The sequence below is a fragment of the Cnephaeus nilssonii genome (genome assembly GCF_951640355.1).
Source record: "Cnephaeus nilssonii genome assembly, chromosome: 5".
Lineage (NCBI taxonomy): Eukaryota > Metazoa > Chordata > Mammalia > Chiroptera > Vespertilionidae > Cnephaeus > Cnephaeus nilssonii.
In genome coordinates, this window is record NC_137076.1 from 21,370,585 (window position 1) to 21,385,880 (window position 15,296).

Below are 15,296 nucleotides of genomic sequence, written 5' to 3' on the forward strand. Positions count from 1 at the left end.
AAAACCAAAGAACGAGTCTTCCCACTAGTCTAATAATTAATGGAGCTTATTAAGGGAAACTTACCTAAGAGGAAGTTTGACAGGTGCCAACGAATTATATAGGGTAAGGGGAGGGGGTGAACAGTCATAGGTACTAGTACACGAATGCTACCAGGTATGGAAGTTATTTCACATGCTTGAACGGGTCAGAACAATAACCTGTTTCCGGAACCAGCGCATAGCAGGGGCAAGGGGAGATACTGGTTTATGGCAGAATGAACATCAAATACAGTCAGACAGTGTCTAAGGGAGGTTTGCAGTAAGCAATCTCCCCCTTCTGGCTCGGGTCCAGCAGTGGTAACTTCATGGCACAGTCTCTCCTCCACACTCTACCCCTCATGACCAGCTCTTACAATCTCACATGACCCCCTTCCCCAAGGTGCCCTGAGTGGTCGGCAAGGGGCTTCAGTAGCAGGGAAGTAGCTCTCTTAGTTGCCAATTGACCTCATTGGAGACATAGTCAGCAGCAACAGTACAGACACATACAAGAAAAGAGTTAAAAGAAGCAGTCCAAGTATTAGTAACTTTTTCTTTTTTTAATATTTTTATTGATTTCAGAGAGGAAGGGAGAAGGAGAGAGAGATAGAAACGTCAATGATGAGAATCATTGATCGACTGCCTCCTGCACGCCCCCTACTGGGGATCAAGCCCGAAACCCAGGCATGTGCCCTAGACTGGAATCGAACCTGAGACTCTTCAGTCCACAGGCCGTCGCTCTATCCACTGGGCCAAACCGTCCAGGGCTATTAGTAACTTTTTCCATCATGCTTCCCCTCTGTCAGGACCTAAACCGGTGGGTTAGTAAGTCACCTAGGTTTGGGCTGGGTCATTTAAGGCATTTAAGAAATTTCTTCTTTCTAACAAAGAAGAAATATTAGCAGATTCATCTGGTATAAGAACACAGCATTCAGCTTGGATAATGGCACAGGTCCCCTCACCCCCAAACCCCAACACACACATACACAGGCCTGTAACTGATTGCTACAGGAACAGCAGGAAGTCTAAGGTCAGAAAGACAAATATTTAGCCCTACCTGGTTTGGCTCAGTGGATAGAGCATCGGCCTGCAGACCGAAGGTTCCCAGGTTTGATTCCAGTCAAGGGCACTTACCTCAGTTGCAGGCTCCTCCCCAGCCTGGGCCCTGGTCAGGCTCATGCAGGGGGCAACCAATCGATGTGTTTCTCTCACAGCCACATCAATATTTCTGTCTTTCCCTCGCTCTTCCACGCTCTCTAAAAAAAAAAAATCGCCCTAGCCGCCTTGGCTCAGTGGATAAAGCGTCAGCCTGCGAACTGAAGGGTCCCAGGTTCGATTCCAACCAAGGGCACATGCCTGGGTTGTGGGCTCAATCCCCAGTAGGGGGCGTGCAGGAGGCAGCCAATCAATGATTCTCTCTCATCATTGATGTTTCTATCTCTCTCTCCTTCTCCCTTCCTCTCTGAAATCAATAAAGAAATATATTTAATAAAATAAAAATAAATCAATGGAAAAATATCCTCAGGTGAAGATTTAAAAGGAAGACAAATATTTAGTAGGGACCTGAATTGGGAGATCTGTGAGAATTATACTTGCAGTCTGATCTTTAGATGTTAATGTAGCCACAGTGTTTGGAACCTGGCCAGGCTGTGTAAACCATATTTGTTGGTCAGGAAGAAGCGGTGCTCCTCCTGACCAACAGATAAGGAGGTGAATGGGGGAGGACTATATTAGATCAGGACTCCTACCTTCTCCCCTCTTTCAATGGTGCATGTACCAGTCTGGGTATAGCCTGCCTCCATGGCTCCTGACTGCATGCGGATAACAGGGTCCTACGGGAGACTGAGCAGTTCCTCTCCCCCAGGTGCATGAAGTAACCAACCCATCGCAGGGTAGTACCTCATTGCAGATTCCAGTAAATGTTCCAGGAACAATAAGGCCCGGTGCCTTCAATATCATGGCCCACTGGTCCATGACAAGCATCAAGACTATTACTGTGTTCTTTGTTTCTCACACCTTAACCATCTTGGGTGCCTCGTTTGAGCTCCCAGCCCGGCATATAGAGCAATAGGCCCCACTGCTGGTCATTTAAGAGTATTTACACTTGGGAAAACACCTTTGTATACTGGCCAAAATTGGTTTTCCAGTTAGTAAGTTAATCTGTTAAGGACCCAATTTTTAAAAATATATTTTTTTTTATTGATTTCAGAGAGGAAGAGAGGAGAGATAGAAGCATCAATGATGAGAGAGAATCATTGATCAGCTGCCTCCTGCATGCCCCACACTGGGGATCAAGCTCAAAACCCGGGTATGTGCCCTGACCAGGAATCAAACCATGACCACCTGGTTCATAGGTTGATGCTCACCCACTGAGCCACGATGTCCAGGCAAGGACCCCATTTTTCCCATTCTAACAAACCCAGTTGCCTGTGGGTTATTTAGGAAATGGAATCTGCATTCAATAACTGAATTGAGCCCTAGCCAGTTTGGTTCAGTGGATACAGTGTCAGCCTTCGGACTGAAGAGTCCCAGGTTCAATTCTGGTCAAGGGCACATGCCCGGGTTGTGGACTCAATCCCCTAGTAGGGGGCATGCCAGGAGGCAGCTGATCAATTATTCTCGCTCATCATTGATGTTTCTATCTTTCTCTCCCTTCCTCTCTGAAATCAATTTTATATATATATTCTATATAACAAAAGCCTATGTGTTCATCACGCCCTCACGCTGTGACGGCCTCACGCTGTAAGGAACGATCACCAGGAGGCTGCATGCGCAGCAGGTGTGCGCGGTGGGCGGGGGCTTGACGCTACATGCACAGCGCAGAGGCGGGACCCCCAGCTCCGGCCTCTTTGGGGCAATCCATCGAGGAGCCCTGGATGGGTGGGTGGGGCCTACCTCTTTGGGGTGATCTATCGCGGGGCTCCTGCACTGTGAGAGGGCACAGGCCAGGCTGGGGGACCCCCCCACTGAGTGCATGAATTTCATGTACTGGGCCTCTAGTATATATATATAAAATTCTTACTCTAGTGGAAAAAAATAACTGCATTGACCAGGTCACTGTATGTTAAAGGCAGCCCTGCTTCCTTGGCTATGCACCATCCTATTTGGGCACTACCGGGCCCACTCTTCCAGCTCACCCAATCTGCAGTATCAACTAACGGGTCAGTTGCTAAGGCATGTATTTTTGCCAAGGCATCTGCTTCCTGAGTACCTGGAGCTGTCTTATGGGCAGGGACATGGACGATACAAAGATCTTCCGTGGGCTCTTGTGAGCCCAGATATCTTTCCACACCTCTTTGTCCCCAAAAAGGTTTGTTCATCATCATCCACTCCTCCATTTCCATTATCCAAGAAATAAAATCAGTCCCTTTAAAATGTGTGATACCAACCACACAGCTTTTAATTCAGCCCACTGACTATTGTGGCTTGTTCCTGTTTCCACCCAGAGTGTCAATGGGAAATTGAATGCAACTGCAGTCAAAGTAGGTGAATTACCCTACCTAGAGCTATTAGCATACCAAGTGCCAGCAAGAAGTTCCCCTAGTCCTTCTTCCCAGGTTGCAGGGTCCAATCCAGGGATGGGAGAAGGAGCATTTGGAGGCTCAACATATTTAACAGAACCTAAGAGTTGCTGCATCTCTACAGACAATGGCCTATTTGACAAAGCACTCCTCTGCTGTAGGTAGGCATGCCACTAAGTCAGCGTTGGAGTCCGAACCACAGCAGAGGAAAGTTGGTGGGTCATGTTATCTATCCACCCCTTGATGAAGGGCTGTATACACTGACAATCATTATTTTCTATCAAAGATTATCTGATTTCTGCCCCCTTCCACAATTGGGACCAAAATCCATGGGGCACTTGCTTCTTTTGCTGATTTTGAACATGCCTTCTGGGGTAATTGAAATATCTGATTCAAATGGTACCCTGGCCTGGGAGATTCCAAGGTCTTTAATCTGTTGGACCAGTATTTTTGTTTTCTCAAAGGCAGCTTGTTGTTTGGCTCCCCATATATGACTCTTCGGACTGAAGAGTCCCAGGTTCAATTCTGGTCAAGGGCACATGCCCGGGTTGTGGACTCAACCCCCTAGTAGGGGGCATGCCAGGAGGCAGCTGATCAATTATTCTCACTCATCATTGATGTTTCTATGGGCATGTGCCCTTGACTGGAATTGAACCCAGGACTCTGGTCCACAGGCCGATGCTCTATATACCATATATGTCCCTTCTTAACTAGACGATATAATGGGCAAAGGATATGTGCTAAATGGAGTATAAATGTTCCCCGGTACCCCAAAATTCTCACAAAAGGCTGCACCTCTTTCACATTTTTTGGTATTGGGTAGGCTTGCACCTCGTCTATGACAGCCTCAGGGACAATGCGGGTCTTATCCAACCATATGATTCCAAACGACTTTGCTGCAGTGCCCAGGCCTAGAATTGTCTATGTATTCACTCCCATCCTCTCTGTTGCAGATGGTCCAGTAAATCCTGCAAGGTTTCCTGCAGCAGAGGCAAATCTGCATAGGATAGCATTATATCATCAATACGATTCCATTTCATAGAGATCAGGAAGGAAAACGGTGAACCACCATCGCATGGCATATAGTGGGGCTATGTACATAGCCTTGAAGAAGCACTTGGAACATATATACCCCAAGTGCAAAACACATTTTCTCATAGTTCGTTACTGTGAGGGCATCAGCCTTGTGGCAGGGAAGGCTTCAACCCATCCAGAAAATATACTTACAACAACAAGAACATATTGATAACCCATACTAAGTGGCACTTACATAAAAGTCCAGCTTAAATGCCCTATGGTGCATGGAGGAATGCGATAACAAAAAATGGGGCTTGCCCTGACTGGTTTGGCTCAATGGATAGAGCGTCGGCTTGCGGACTGAGAGGTCCCGGGTTCGATTCCAGTCAAGGCATGTACCTCGGTTGCAGGCATATCCCCAGTAGAAGGTGTGCAGGAGGCAGCTGGTCAATGTTTCTCTCTCATCGATGTTTCTAACTCTCTATCCCTCTCCCTTCCTCTCTGTAAAAAAAAAACAATAAAATATATATTTTTTAAATGGGGCTTACCAGGGAGCCAGGAAGAACCCAGCAACTGTCTTGGGTTTCCCTTAATCCCACTGTTTATTTAATTCACAATCATTGTTTACCCTTTGTTTTGTTTTTTCAAATTATAAGGGAGTTTAGAAAGTTTTGGAGGTAGTATAAGTGAGCCAGCTGGGCTGAATAGACTCAAGAAATAAGAACAGAAGCAAAAGAAGGGCCCTTGAAACTTAGTTGAGAGAAAAGCAAAGGGACTGATCCTGGGAGAAGAGGGAGGAGGGAAAGGTATGGGTGCATCCCAGAGGGAAACTGCCCATTGTTTACCCTTTTTAAAAAATATATTTTTATTGATTTCAGAGAGAGGAAGGGAGAAGAGAGAGATAGAAACACCAATGATGAGAGAAAATCATTGATCAGCTGCCTCCTGCTCGCCCCCCACTGAGGATCGAGCCCACAACCTGGGCATGTGCCCTTGACTGGAATCGAACCCGGGACTCTTTGGTCCACAGGCCGATGCTCTATCCATTGAGCCAAACCAGCCAGGGATGTTTACCCATCTTAATTTTCCTGACTGAGAAGCTGATAATTGCCACATTACAAGAACATCAAGATGGCAAAAGTATAGCACTAATGGGTCATTTTTGCAAAAGTAGAATGGGCTTCATCTACATATACCACAATATTTATACATTTACTAGAGGCCCGGTGCACGAAATTCGTGCACAGGTAGGGTCCCTAGGCCTGGCCAGCGATCAGGCCCGATTGGGGCCTTCCGGCTGCCCGCCGGGGCCTCCCTTCCCTGGCTGCTGGCCGGGGTCTTCCTTCGTTCCACGATGCTTCCTGGAGCAATTGGTCTCCCAGTCAAACTCCCGCAGGGACAATTTGCATATTAGGCTTTTATATATAGAGAGATTTGTTTGTTTGTTTTGTGGCTGAGTTTTCATGAAGTCAGCTAGGGCATTTCAAATACAGAAGGTTAGCTTTTACATTGAAAAGATTCCATTTTCTTAAGTAATCAAAGACATGGTAAGACAACATAAAACACAGAAAATTATTTTGATAAAACTAGAATCTGTGCATTCAAAACAGAAAACTTATTACAAGATCAGGAGCAAACCCACAGTCCAAGAAAAGTTTGTCCATTTAACAGAAAGAGACCCAAACTCTATTACTTTTGATGCTTAAATCCACTTAATTAAATCTATACTAATCTTAGCTTGACCACATATTAAAATTTTTTTTCAAAAAATATTTTCACAAACCTTCTACAATTACTGCTAAAGGTCTCACCTAAAAAACTTTTATTCTACTTCATCTATTTAATTTATTAGTTAACAATTATGTTTAGGTTACCCACAAAAATTTCATGAGACTTTAGATACAATCAGCCCCCTTTTTTTTATTCAGCCCATATTCTAAGTTATTACTTTTTTGTCATTGTTGGTAATCCCCACCCAAGGATATTTTTCCATTGATTTTTTTTTTTTTTTTTTTTTAGATTAGAGAGAGTTGAAGAGAGAGGGACAGAGAAACATCAATGTGAGAAGAACACATTGATTGGCTGCCTCCTGCATGAGCCCCACCCAGGTCCCAGGCTGGGAAGGAGTCAGCAACCAAGGTACGTGCCCTTGACTGGAATTGAACCTGGCCCTTTGGTATGCAGGCCTACACTCTATCCACTGAGTCAAACCGGCTAGGGCTAAGTTATTACTTTTGCTGACAAATGTATAAGCCTAGGTAAAATAAAGGTATCATACTTAATTCTGATAACTCTAAAGACATATCTGTTTGATTTTTTGTTTTTTTTATTTTTTTAAATATATTTTTATTGATTTCAGACAGGAAGGGAGAGGGAGAGATAGAAACATCAATGATGAGGGAGAATCATTGATTGGCTGCCTCCTGCACACCCCATACTAGGGAGCGAGCCCGCAACCCGGGTATGTGCCCTTGGCCAGAATCGAACCTGGGACTCTTCAATCCGCAGGCTGATACTCTATCCACTGAGCCAAACCGGCTAGGGTTCTGTTTGATTTTTTAAAAAAATATTTTTATTACTAATAGAAAAAACAGAGGGGCAACTTGTATGGCATTAAGATTGTGATTTTAAGAGATTAAAAATGGCGGCAGAGTAAGTGGATGATGCATAGACATGCTCCCAGGAACAAACTGGAATTACAACTAAAATATAGAAAAACTTCCTGAATAATCAACGGAAAATTTGCAGGAGAGAACCCTGATATCCAAAGACCGAAAGTGGAGACCACATAGAGACTAGAAGGAGAGGGGGAGGCACGAAAGGGCAGCGCCCACAGACAGCAACTGAAGTTCCTGAGAGATATCTCAGCTGTGGGGGGTTGGTACTGAGAACTCTGTAGTCTAATCCACAAGCTGGGTCCCCTAATAAAGAGCACCAAAACTGAGGAGGATATCCACATAACATCTAGCTGTGAAAAGCAGCAGGGTGCTGTCTGCCAGGGAGTAACAGCTGAAAATTCAGGCACCCTCTTAAAGGGCCAATGCACAAAATTCCCTGTGGAGCCACCCAACTTGTGCTCCAGCAGAGGGAGGGTGAAGTGCACTGGAGCTATGAGAACAGAACCCAGGACTGAGGACTTGGGGTATAGAGCTGAGAAGGCAGACACCTCAAGTTTCCTGGGCTGAGTCATTCCCTCACACAGAGGAGGACATCTTTCCCACATAGACATTTGCCTTGCCTGGGGGGAAGACAGTAGACACACCCTATTGGAAAACTGCCCCTGCCTGTTGGAAAAAAAACTCTTGCCACACCTGAGGACCATTGCCTGGGAGGCAATTCAGGTGGAATCCTATCAGTCTGGAGGCTTTGAGTCTTTGCCTGATCCAATTAGTCAGAAACAGCCTTTAACACTGTCCTGCGCTAGAGATTGAGAGGTTTAGAGGATCTCCCTAAAACATAGTCACAAACCCAAACAGACAGCCAAAATGAGGATACAAAGAAACAACACCCAAATGAAAGAACAGAGAATTCTCCAGAAGAGGAGATAAATGAAGGAGAGATAAGAAATTTATCTGAGCCCTAGCTGGTTTGGCTCAATGGATAGAGGGTCAGCCTATGGACTGAAAGGTCCTAGGTTTGATTCCAGCCAAGAGCACATGCCTGGGTTGCAGGCTCGAGCCCCAGTAGGGGGCGTGCAAGAGGCAGCCAATCAATGATTCTCTCTCATCATTGATGTTTCCATCTCTCCCTCTCCCTTCCTCTCTAAAATCAATAAAATATGTTTTTAAAAAAGAAACTTATCTGAGCCCTACCTGGTTTGCCTCAGTGGATAGAGCATCCGCCTGAAGATTGAAGGGTCCCAGGTTCCATTCCAGTCAAGGGCACATGCCCTAGTTGCAGGTTCAATCCCAAATAGGGGGAGTGCAGAAGGCAGTCAATCAATGATTCTCTCTCATCTACCTTTCTCTCCCTCTCCTTCCTCTCTGGAATCAATAAAAATATATTTTTAAAACAGGGGGAAAAACCTACTAGACTTAATAAATAAATTCGGCAATGTAGCCAGGATACAAAATTAACACCCAGAAATCTATGGCTTTTTTATACACCAATAATGAACTCACAGAAAGAGAAACTAAAAAAACAATCCCATTTACCATTGCAACAAAAAAAAGTAACACACCTAAGTATAAACTTAACTAAGGAGGTAAACTATAGGACGAAAAAACTGCAGGACATTGAAAAAAGAGATAGAGGAAGACATAAACAAATGGAAGAATATACTGTGTTCATGGATTGGTAGAATCCACATCATTAAAATATCCATACTACTGAAAGCAATCTATAGATTCAATGCACTCCCTACTAAGATACCAACAGAATATTTCACAGACCTAGAACAAACTCTCCAAAAATTCATGAGATAGAAAAGACACCAAATAGCCGCAGCAATCCTGAGAAAGAACAAAGTTGAGGGATCACAATACCAGATATCAAGCTATATTTCAAAGCCATTGTTCTCAAAACTGCCTGGTACTGGCACAAGAACAGACATATAGACCAATGGAACCAAACAGAGAACCCAGAAACCGACCCAAGCCATTATGCTCAATTAATATTTGACAAAGGAGGCAAGAGCATACAATGGAGTCAAGATAGTCTCTTCAGTAAATGGTGTTGGGAAAATTGGACAAATACATGCAAAAAAATGAAACTAGACCACCAACTTACACCATACACAAAAATAAACTCAAGATGGATAAAGGACTTAAATGTAAGACACAAAACCATAAAAATCTTAGAGGAATCCACAGGCAGCAAAATATCAGACATATGTCGTAGCAATATCTTTACCAATACAACTCCTAGGGCAATGGAAACTAAAGAGAAAATAAACAAATGGGACTACATCAAAATAAAAAGCTGCTGCACAGTGCTCGCTCTGGCAGCACATATACTAAAATTGGAACGATACAGAAAATATTAGCATGGCCCCTGTGCAAGGATGACACGCAAATTTGTGAAGCGCTCCATTAAAAAAAAAAGTCCGGGTCCGGGTGAAGCCGGATCCCGGGGCCGGGTGAAGCCGTGCGCCCCTGGATCCGGGTGAGGCTGGGTCACGGGTCTGGGTGAGGCCGCGCCCCTGCATCCGGGCGAGACCAAACCAGAGGGAGTTGGACCTGCATTACCACCATTTGTCCACCATCCAGAGCTGAAAAGTCAGTGCCGACATGTACACATAAGGAACTGGTGGACATTGAAATTGGGTCTCAAAAGAACTGTTGGTCCAGAAAGAAACTCACTACAGACTGATTCATTTGCCTGTCAGCATAACTATTATTGCTCGTCTCACATTCGGTTCTTATAAGTATATTTCTAGTAACACATGATCTCACTCATCTAGGGGAAATGATGAACAACATAGACTGATGAACAAGAACAGACCCAGAAACAAGGAGGCATCAATCGGACTGTTGGGCCTCAGAGGGAGGGGAGGGGAGGGGGGAGAGATCAACCAAAGGACTTGTGTGCATGCATACGAGCCTAACCAATGGTTAAGGTCAACAGGGGGTTGGGGGATCCGTGGGGAGGGGTGCGGGATGGGAATGGGGGGGATGAGGACAAATATGTGACACCTTAATCAATAAAGCAATTTTTTAAAAAAAGCGAAAAAAAAGAAAAAAAGATTCTGCCCAGCAAAAGAAACCATCAACAAAACAACAAGAAAGCCCACTGCATGGGAGAACATATTTGCCAATGTAATCTCCGATAAGGGTTTAATATCCAAAATTTACAGGGAACTCATACAACTTAACAAAAGGAAGATAAACGATTCAATCATAAAATGGTCAAATAATCTAAATAGACACTTTTCGAAAGAGGACATACAGAAAGCCAAAAGACATATAAACACATACTCAAAGTCACTAATCATCCGAGAGATGCAAATCAAAACAACAATGAGATACCATCGCACACCTGTCAGAATGGCTATCATCAACAAATCAACAAACCAAGTGCTGGTGAGGATGTGGAGAAAAAGGAACCCTCCTGCACTGCTGGTGGGAATGCAGACTGGTGTAGCCACTGTGGAAGACAGTATGAAGTTTTCTCAAAAAATTAAAAATGGAACTGCCATTTGACCCAGTAATCCCACTCCTAGGACTATATCCCAAGAAACCAGAAACACCAATCAGAAAGGATATATGCACTCCTATGTTCATAGCAGCACAATTTACAATAGCTAAGATTTGGAAACAGCCTAAGTGCCCATCAGCAGATGTATGAATTAAAAAAATTGTGGTACATCTACACAGTGGAATACCACACTGCTATAAAAAGAAGGAACTCTTACCATTTGCAACAGCATGGATGGACCCAGAAAGCATTATGCTAAGTGAAATAAGCCAGTCAGAGAAAGATAAATATCACATGACTGCACTCATTTGTGGAATATAATCCTATATAATAAAAGGCTAATATGCAAATTGTCCCGACCTGGAGTTCCACAGGGGGTTCAACCAGGAGTTCGACCAGGGGGTGGGGCCAGCCAGCCAACTGCCCACATCCCCTCCCCGAGCCGACCCAGCCCAATCAGCCCCATGGGGTGGGTGAGCCGGCCAGACCTCCCACCCCCACCCCTACCGCTGCACAAATTCATGCACTGGGCCTCTAGTGAACAATATAAACTGATGAACAAAAATAGAGCCAGTGGAAAAAAAATATTTTAGAAGTAATCTTATTATTTGCAGATTTTTAATATCTCCTACAACTTTTGTGATATTATACTGTTAGTACAGCTTTGGTAACATTATTATATTTAAAATCATTTTTCTTGAAATATTAATGTTTATTGCATGTAAATGGCTAATTATTTTTATCTATAACCTGGTAATAGATTTATTTTGTATATTGAAAAATAAATAAATAAATAAATAAATAAATAAATAAAATATTTTTATTGATTTAAAAGAAGAAGGGAGAGATAGAAACATCAATGATGAGAATCTTCTGCACATCCTCTACTGGGGATCAAGCCCACAATCCCCCCGCCCTGACCGGGAATCGAACCATGACCTCCTGGTTCATAGGTCAATGCTCAACCACTGAGCCACACCAGCCGGGCATGACATATCTGTTTTAATTAAACCAACACACTTAAACTAGCTTTAATGACAAATATGTTCCCAGATCATGTGATTCTGAGAAAGCATTTGGGTTAATTTCTGTATCTCTGAGAATTTTAGAATACCCAATACTTAATTTATAGAAGCACTTAATTCCATTAAACCAATTAAACATAGCTGTTTTACAAGTTAGCAACACCATTCCAAGGTAGAAACTACGACACCAAAATAACACATATATAGACACACTTGAACATATGGCTTCTAAAAAAGAGGTGGGATCTGTTCAAAGGAGCTTCTGCCCGCCCACCCGCCTTTATCTGCCAGTCCCTATGCTAACAGAGGTGTAGACATTCTAACATCTTTTTCTAGTTTCAGTTCTTCCTTTCTAACCCTGTCTTTTGCCTCTAAGTGGGCATCTGTGACCAGCCTACAGTTGCATCCATAAATGTCCTTAAACAGTGCAGTTCCTTAAACAAGTATGAGACCAGCCAGCATTTTCAGAGTGGCCCCCATACTCATGCACAGTCCACTTGTGTCTAGCATACAGCTCATCCCTCCCCACATAGAGGTCAATGGCCAGGTCGACCCCCTTTACCAAAGCCCATTTCTTTGGTCTCCTGGCTGGCTTGCCAATGGTTAGTATACACACACCCAGGAAAAAGCCCCAAGACTGAAAACCTACCTCCATAAGCAGAGGGTGGGGAAAGACCAAAGAAAGCTGCCACTCCTCTCTAATAATGGTTTTTAAAGGGAAACTGACATAGAGGTGTGTCTTGAGTGGCTGCAAGTTGAAATTGATCCCCATGCTGCTTGGCAGGTGCCAAAGAATTGTACAGGGTAAAGGGAGGAATAGTCATATACACTAACTAGAGGCCTGGTGCATGAATTCCTGCACCAATGGGGTCCCTTGGCCTGGCCTGCGGGATCAGGCCAAAACCAGCTCTCCGACATCCCCTGAGGGATCCCAGATTGTGAGAGGGCGCAGGCCAAGCCGAGGGACCCCACCAGCGGGAGGTTGGCCAGCGGGGAGGGGCCGTGGGAGGGCTCCAGGGCATGTTCAGCCCATCTTGCTCAGTCCTGATTGGCCGGACCCCAGCAGCAAGCTAACTTACCAGAGCATCTGCCCCCTGGTGGTCAGTGCACACATCATAGTGAGCAGTTGAGCAGCCTTAGCACATCATTAGCATATTACGCTTCAATTGGTTGAAAGGCCAACCGGACAAGCGGACACTTCGCATATTAGGCTTTTATTATATAGGATATGTGAATGCTGCTAGGTATGGGAAATTACTTCACATACTTGAACATGTCAGGACAATCTGTCCCAGGAACTGGCACATAGCAGAAGGCAAAAGAGGGGTGATTTGTGTCAGAATGAACATCAAGTACAATCAGAAAGGTTTTTTTCGGGGGGTGGGGGAGGTTTACTAAGCAATTTCCCCGTTCTAATCCAGGTCAGCTCTCAGGTCCTACAGCAGTCAAGTCTTGGAACAGTCTCTTCCCCTCTGGGGGAAGACAGTCTTTCGTGCCTAATTCCCTATCAGTCCATCTAGTTCAATGACATTATCTCACTCCTTTGATAAGAAAATCAAAGCCCTGCCCTAACTGGTTTGGCTCAGTGGATGGAGCATTGGCCTGCAGACTGAGGGGGCCCAGTTTCGATTCCGGTCAAGGGCATGTACCTCGGTTGCAGGCTTGTCCCCCATCTCACACTGATGTTTCTCTCACTCTGTCTCTCCTTCTCCCTTCCACTCTCTCAAAAGATCAATGGAAAAATATCCTGGGGTGAGGATTAATAAGAACAAAAAGAAAATCAAAGCCCAGATTCCTCAGATCAGCAGGGCCACCTGCTGAGTTGCCAGAGGTGAGGGTCACTGTCCTGTCTCCAGCAGCTGACTTAAGGCATGAAGGTTGTGAATAAGCAAGTGAAGCAGAAGGCTCCAGACCGGCCTCACCCCAGGCCTGAGTAAGTGGAGGAACTGGAGCCCTTCTAGGAGATCACCCACAGTGCACAGAAGGAGAGGTCTCAGAGAACAGCCAGAATGCAAATCTTTATTACGAACTGGTTTCAACAAGAAAATGAGTGTTTATACCTAGAAACATGGACAGCTCTCCCCCAGCAGCACCCAGGGTGGGGAAGGCAGGCAGGAGTATATCTAGGGTTTTCCCCTCCCTGCCCCAGTAGAAGTGGGACCCCACGGAAAGGTCCAAGTTCCTTCCATCCAGCTGGAGGCCCTGCGGCTACCTCACCCAGGACAGCCAGCAGCTGCGGGCAGGAGGCTGAGCAGCTAAGGACCAGCCCTGGAGGGAGGTGTATGGAGAGGTCCAGGATGTGACCCCTCTAGGCTGACATCAGTCACCAAGGGGGTGTCATGGGCTGAGGGTTCTGAAGATATGACATCACCACGGCAGAGATGGACAGCCTGAGACCGGAGAAAGGTGTCAGTCAAGACGGGAAGGCTTGGGTCCTCCCTCCCCTTACTTAGGAGTCCCTCCTTCTCTAGGCCCAGCCTCACATGAAGCTACTCATCATTTGCTTAGTGTCTTCAGAGCTCCGGGAGTTGGCGAAGCTGATGAAGGAGCAGTAGACAGCAACCCAAGCGCACCACTTCAGCTGGGGAAAGGTAGGTAGATGGGCGGGTTAGGTCAGTGGAAGACAAGGGGCATTCCCAGGCACTGGTTCCAACCCACTGGTTTCAACTGGGGCAGCTTAAACCTTGTCCCCCTAACCCCCAGGTGTCACTGTCTCATCCACCCATAGCCTACTCCAGGTACAGCGTTTCTTGCCCTACCCCCGGGCCAGTGCCTCTGACCCCACCCTCAGACCTAAAAAGACTAGACTTCGACCTAGCCCATCATGCTAATGACCCCTCTCTTTCTCCATCCCCTCCAAGTTGCTTTGGAGTCTGGCCCCACCCTCACACCAACCGCCCACGTACCCACCCTGACCCGGATTCCTGACTTCCCCCGAGGCTTTGGCTTCCTCCGTCCAGCGCACCCCAGCCCCGCCCCCTCCGCGCCGGCCCCGCTTCATTCCGAATCCGCCCCTGGCCTCGTAGTCCAGCGGAGACACGCAGCCTGCCCACCTTAAGCATGAGGCCGCACATGCTGAAGATCATGCCGAGCAGGTTCATGTAGTCCGGCGTCGGGTCGTCCAAGGCCGGGTTACACTCGCTCGGCGGAGGCTTGTACCTGCGGCGGGATTGAGGGTCAGGGGCACTCACGTCCCGCCCCCGGATGGACGAGCGCTTCCCTGCGCCCCGACCCACAGTCCGAGCCTCGTTCCCATGACGCTGGGGTCCTTACCTCAGCACTTTGTTGGGCCTCCGTGGGTCCGACATATTGTTCGTGGACATAGCGAGGCGGAGAACGCCCCTGTTCCGCTGCCGGAGTTGCCCCTTCCGGCGTGGAAACCGAGGGTGCTTTTTACAGTCACACCCGCAGCCCTCGCGCTTCCGTACCTAGCGGCGGGGGGCCAGGTGGTGGCGGGAGAAGCCTGGAACCTAGAGGCAGCCTGCAGTAATGGTATTTCCCAACATTACCTCCAAAAAGCCGAAACTTTGAGTCCGGAAGTGGGAAACCGGAAGTAGACCGTAGGGACAATAATAAGGTTGCA

The 15,296-nt window shown here is 46.1% G+C and overlaps 1 protein-coding gene across 1 annotated transcript; it reads right to left on the reverse strand.

Annotated features, from left to right (window-relative positions):
* Window positions 1-13,718: 13,718 nt before the first annotated feature.
* Window positions 13,719-15,175, reverse strand: WDR83OS (WD repeat domain 83 opposite strand). Its single transcript, XM_079771777.1, has 4 exons — window positions 14,987-15,175; window positions 14,767-14,872; window positions 14,197-14,294; window positions 13,719-14,103 (listed from the first exon to the last, which is right to left on the reverse strand). The coding sequence occupies exons 1-4, from the start codon at window positions 15,034-15,036 to the stop codon at window positions 14,037-14,039; spliced, it is 321 nt and encodes a 106-aa protein (XP_079627903.1). The 5' UTR covers window positions 15,037-15,175; the 3' UTR covers window positions 13,719-14,036.
* Between the last annotated feature and the right edge of the window lie 121 nt (window positions 15,176-15,296).

Coding starts and splice junctions, on each gene's coding strand:
- WDR83OS (XM_079771777.1), bottom strand. CDS start 15,036: ATGTCCACGAACAATATGTCGGACCCACGGAGGCCCAACAAAGTGCTG. Junction 14,873..14,986: donor AGGCCCAACAAAGTGCTGAG/GTAAGGACCCCA, acceptor ATCCCGCCGCAG/GTACAAGCCTCCGCCGAGCG. Junction 14,104..14,196: donor CAAATGATGAGTAGCTTCAT/GTGAGGCTGGGC, acceptor CTCCGGTCTCAG/GCTGTCCATCTCTGCCGTGG.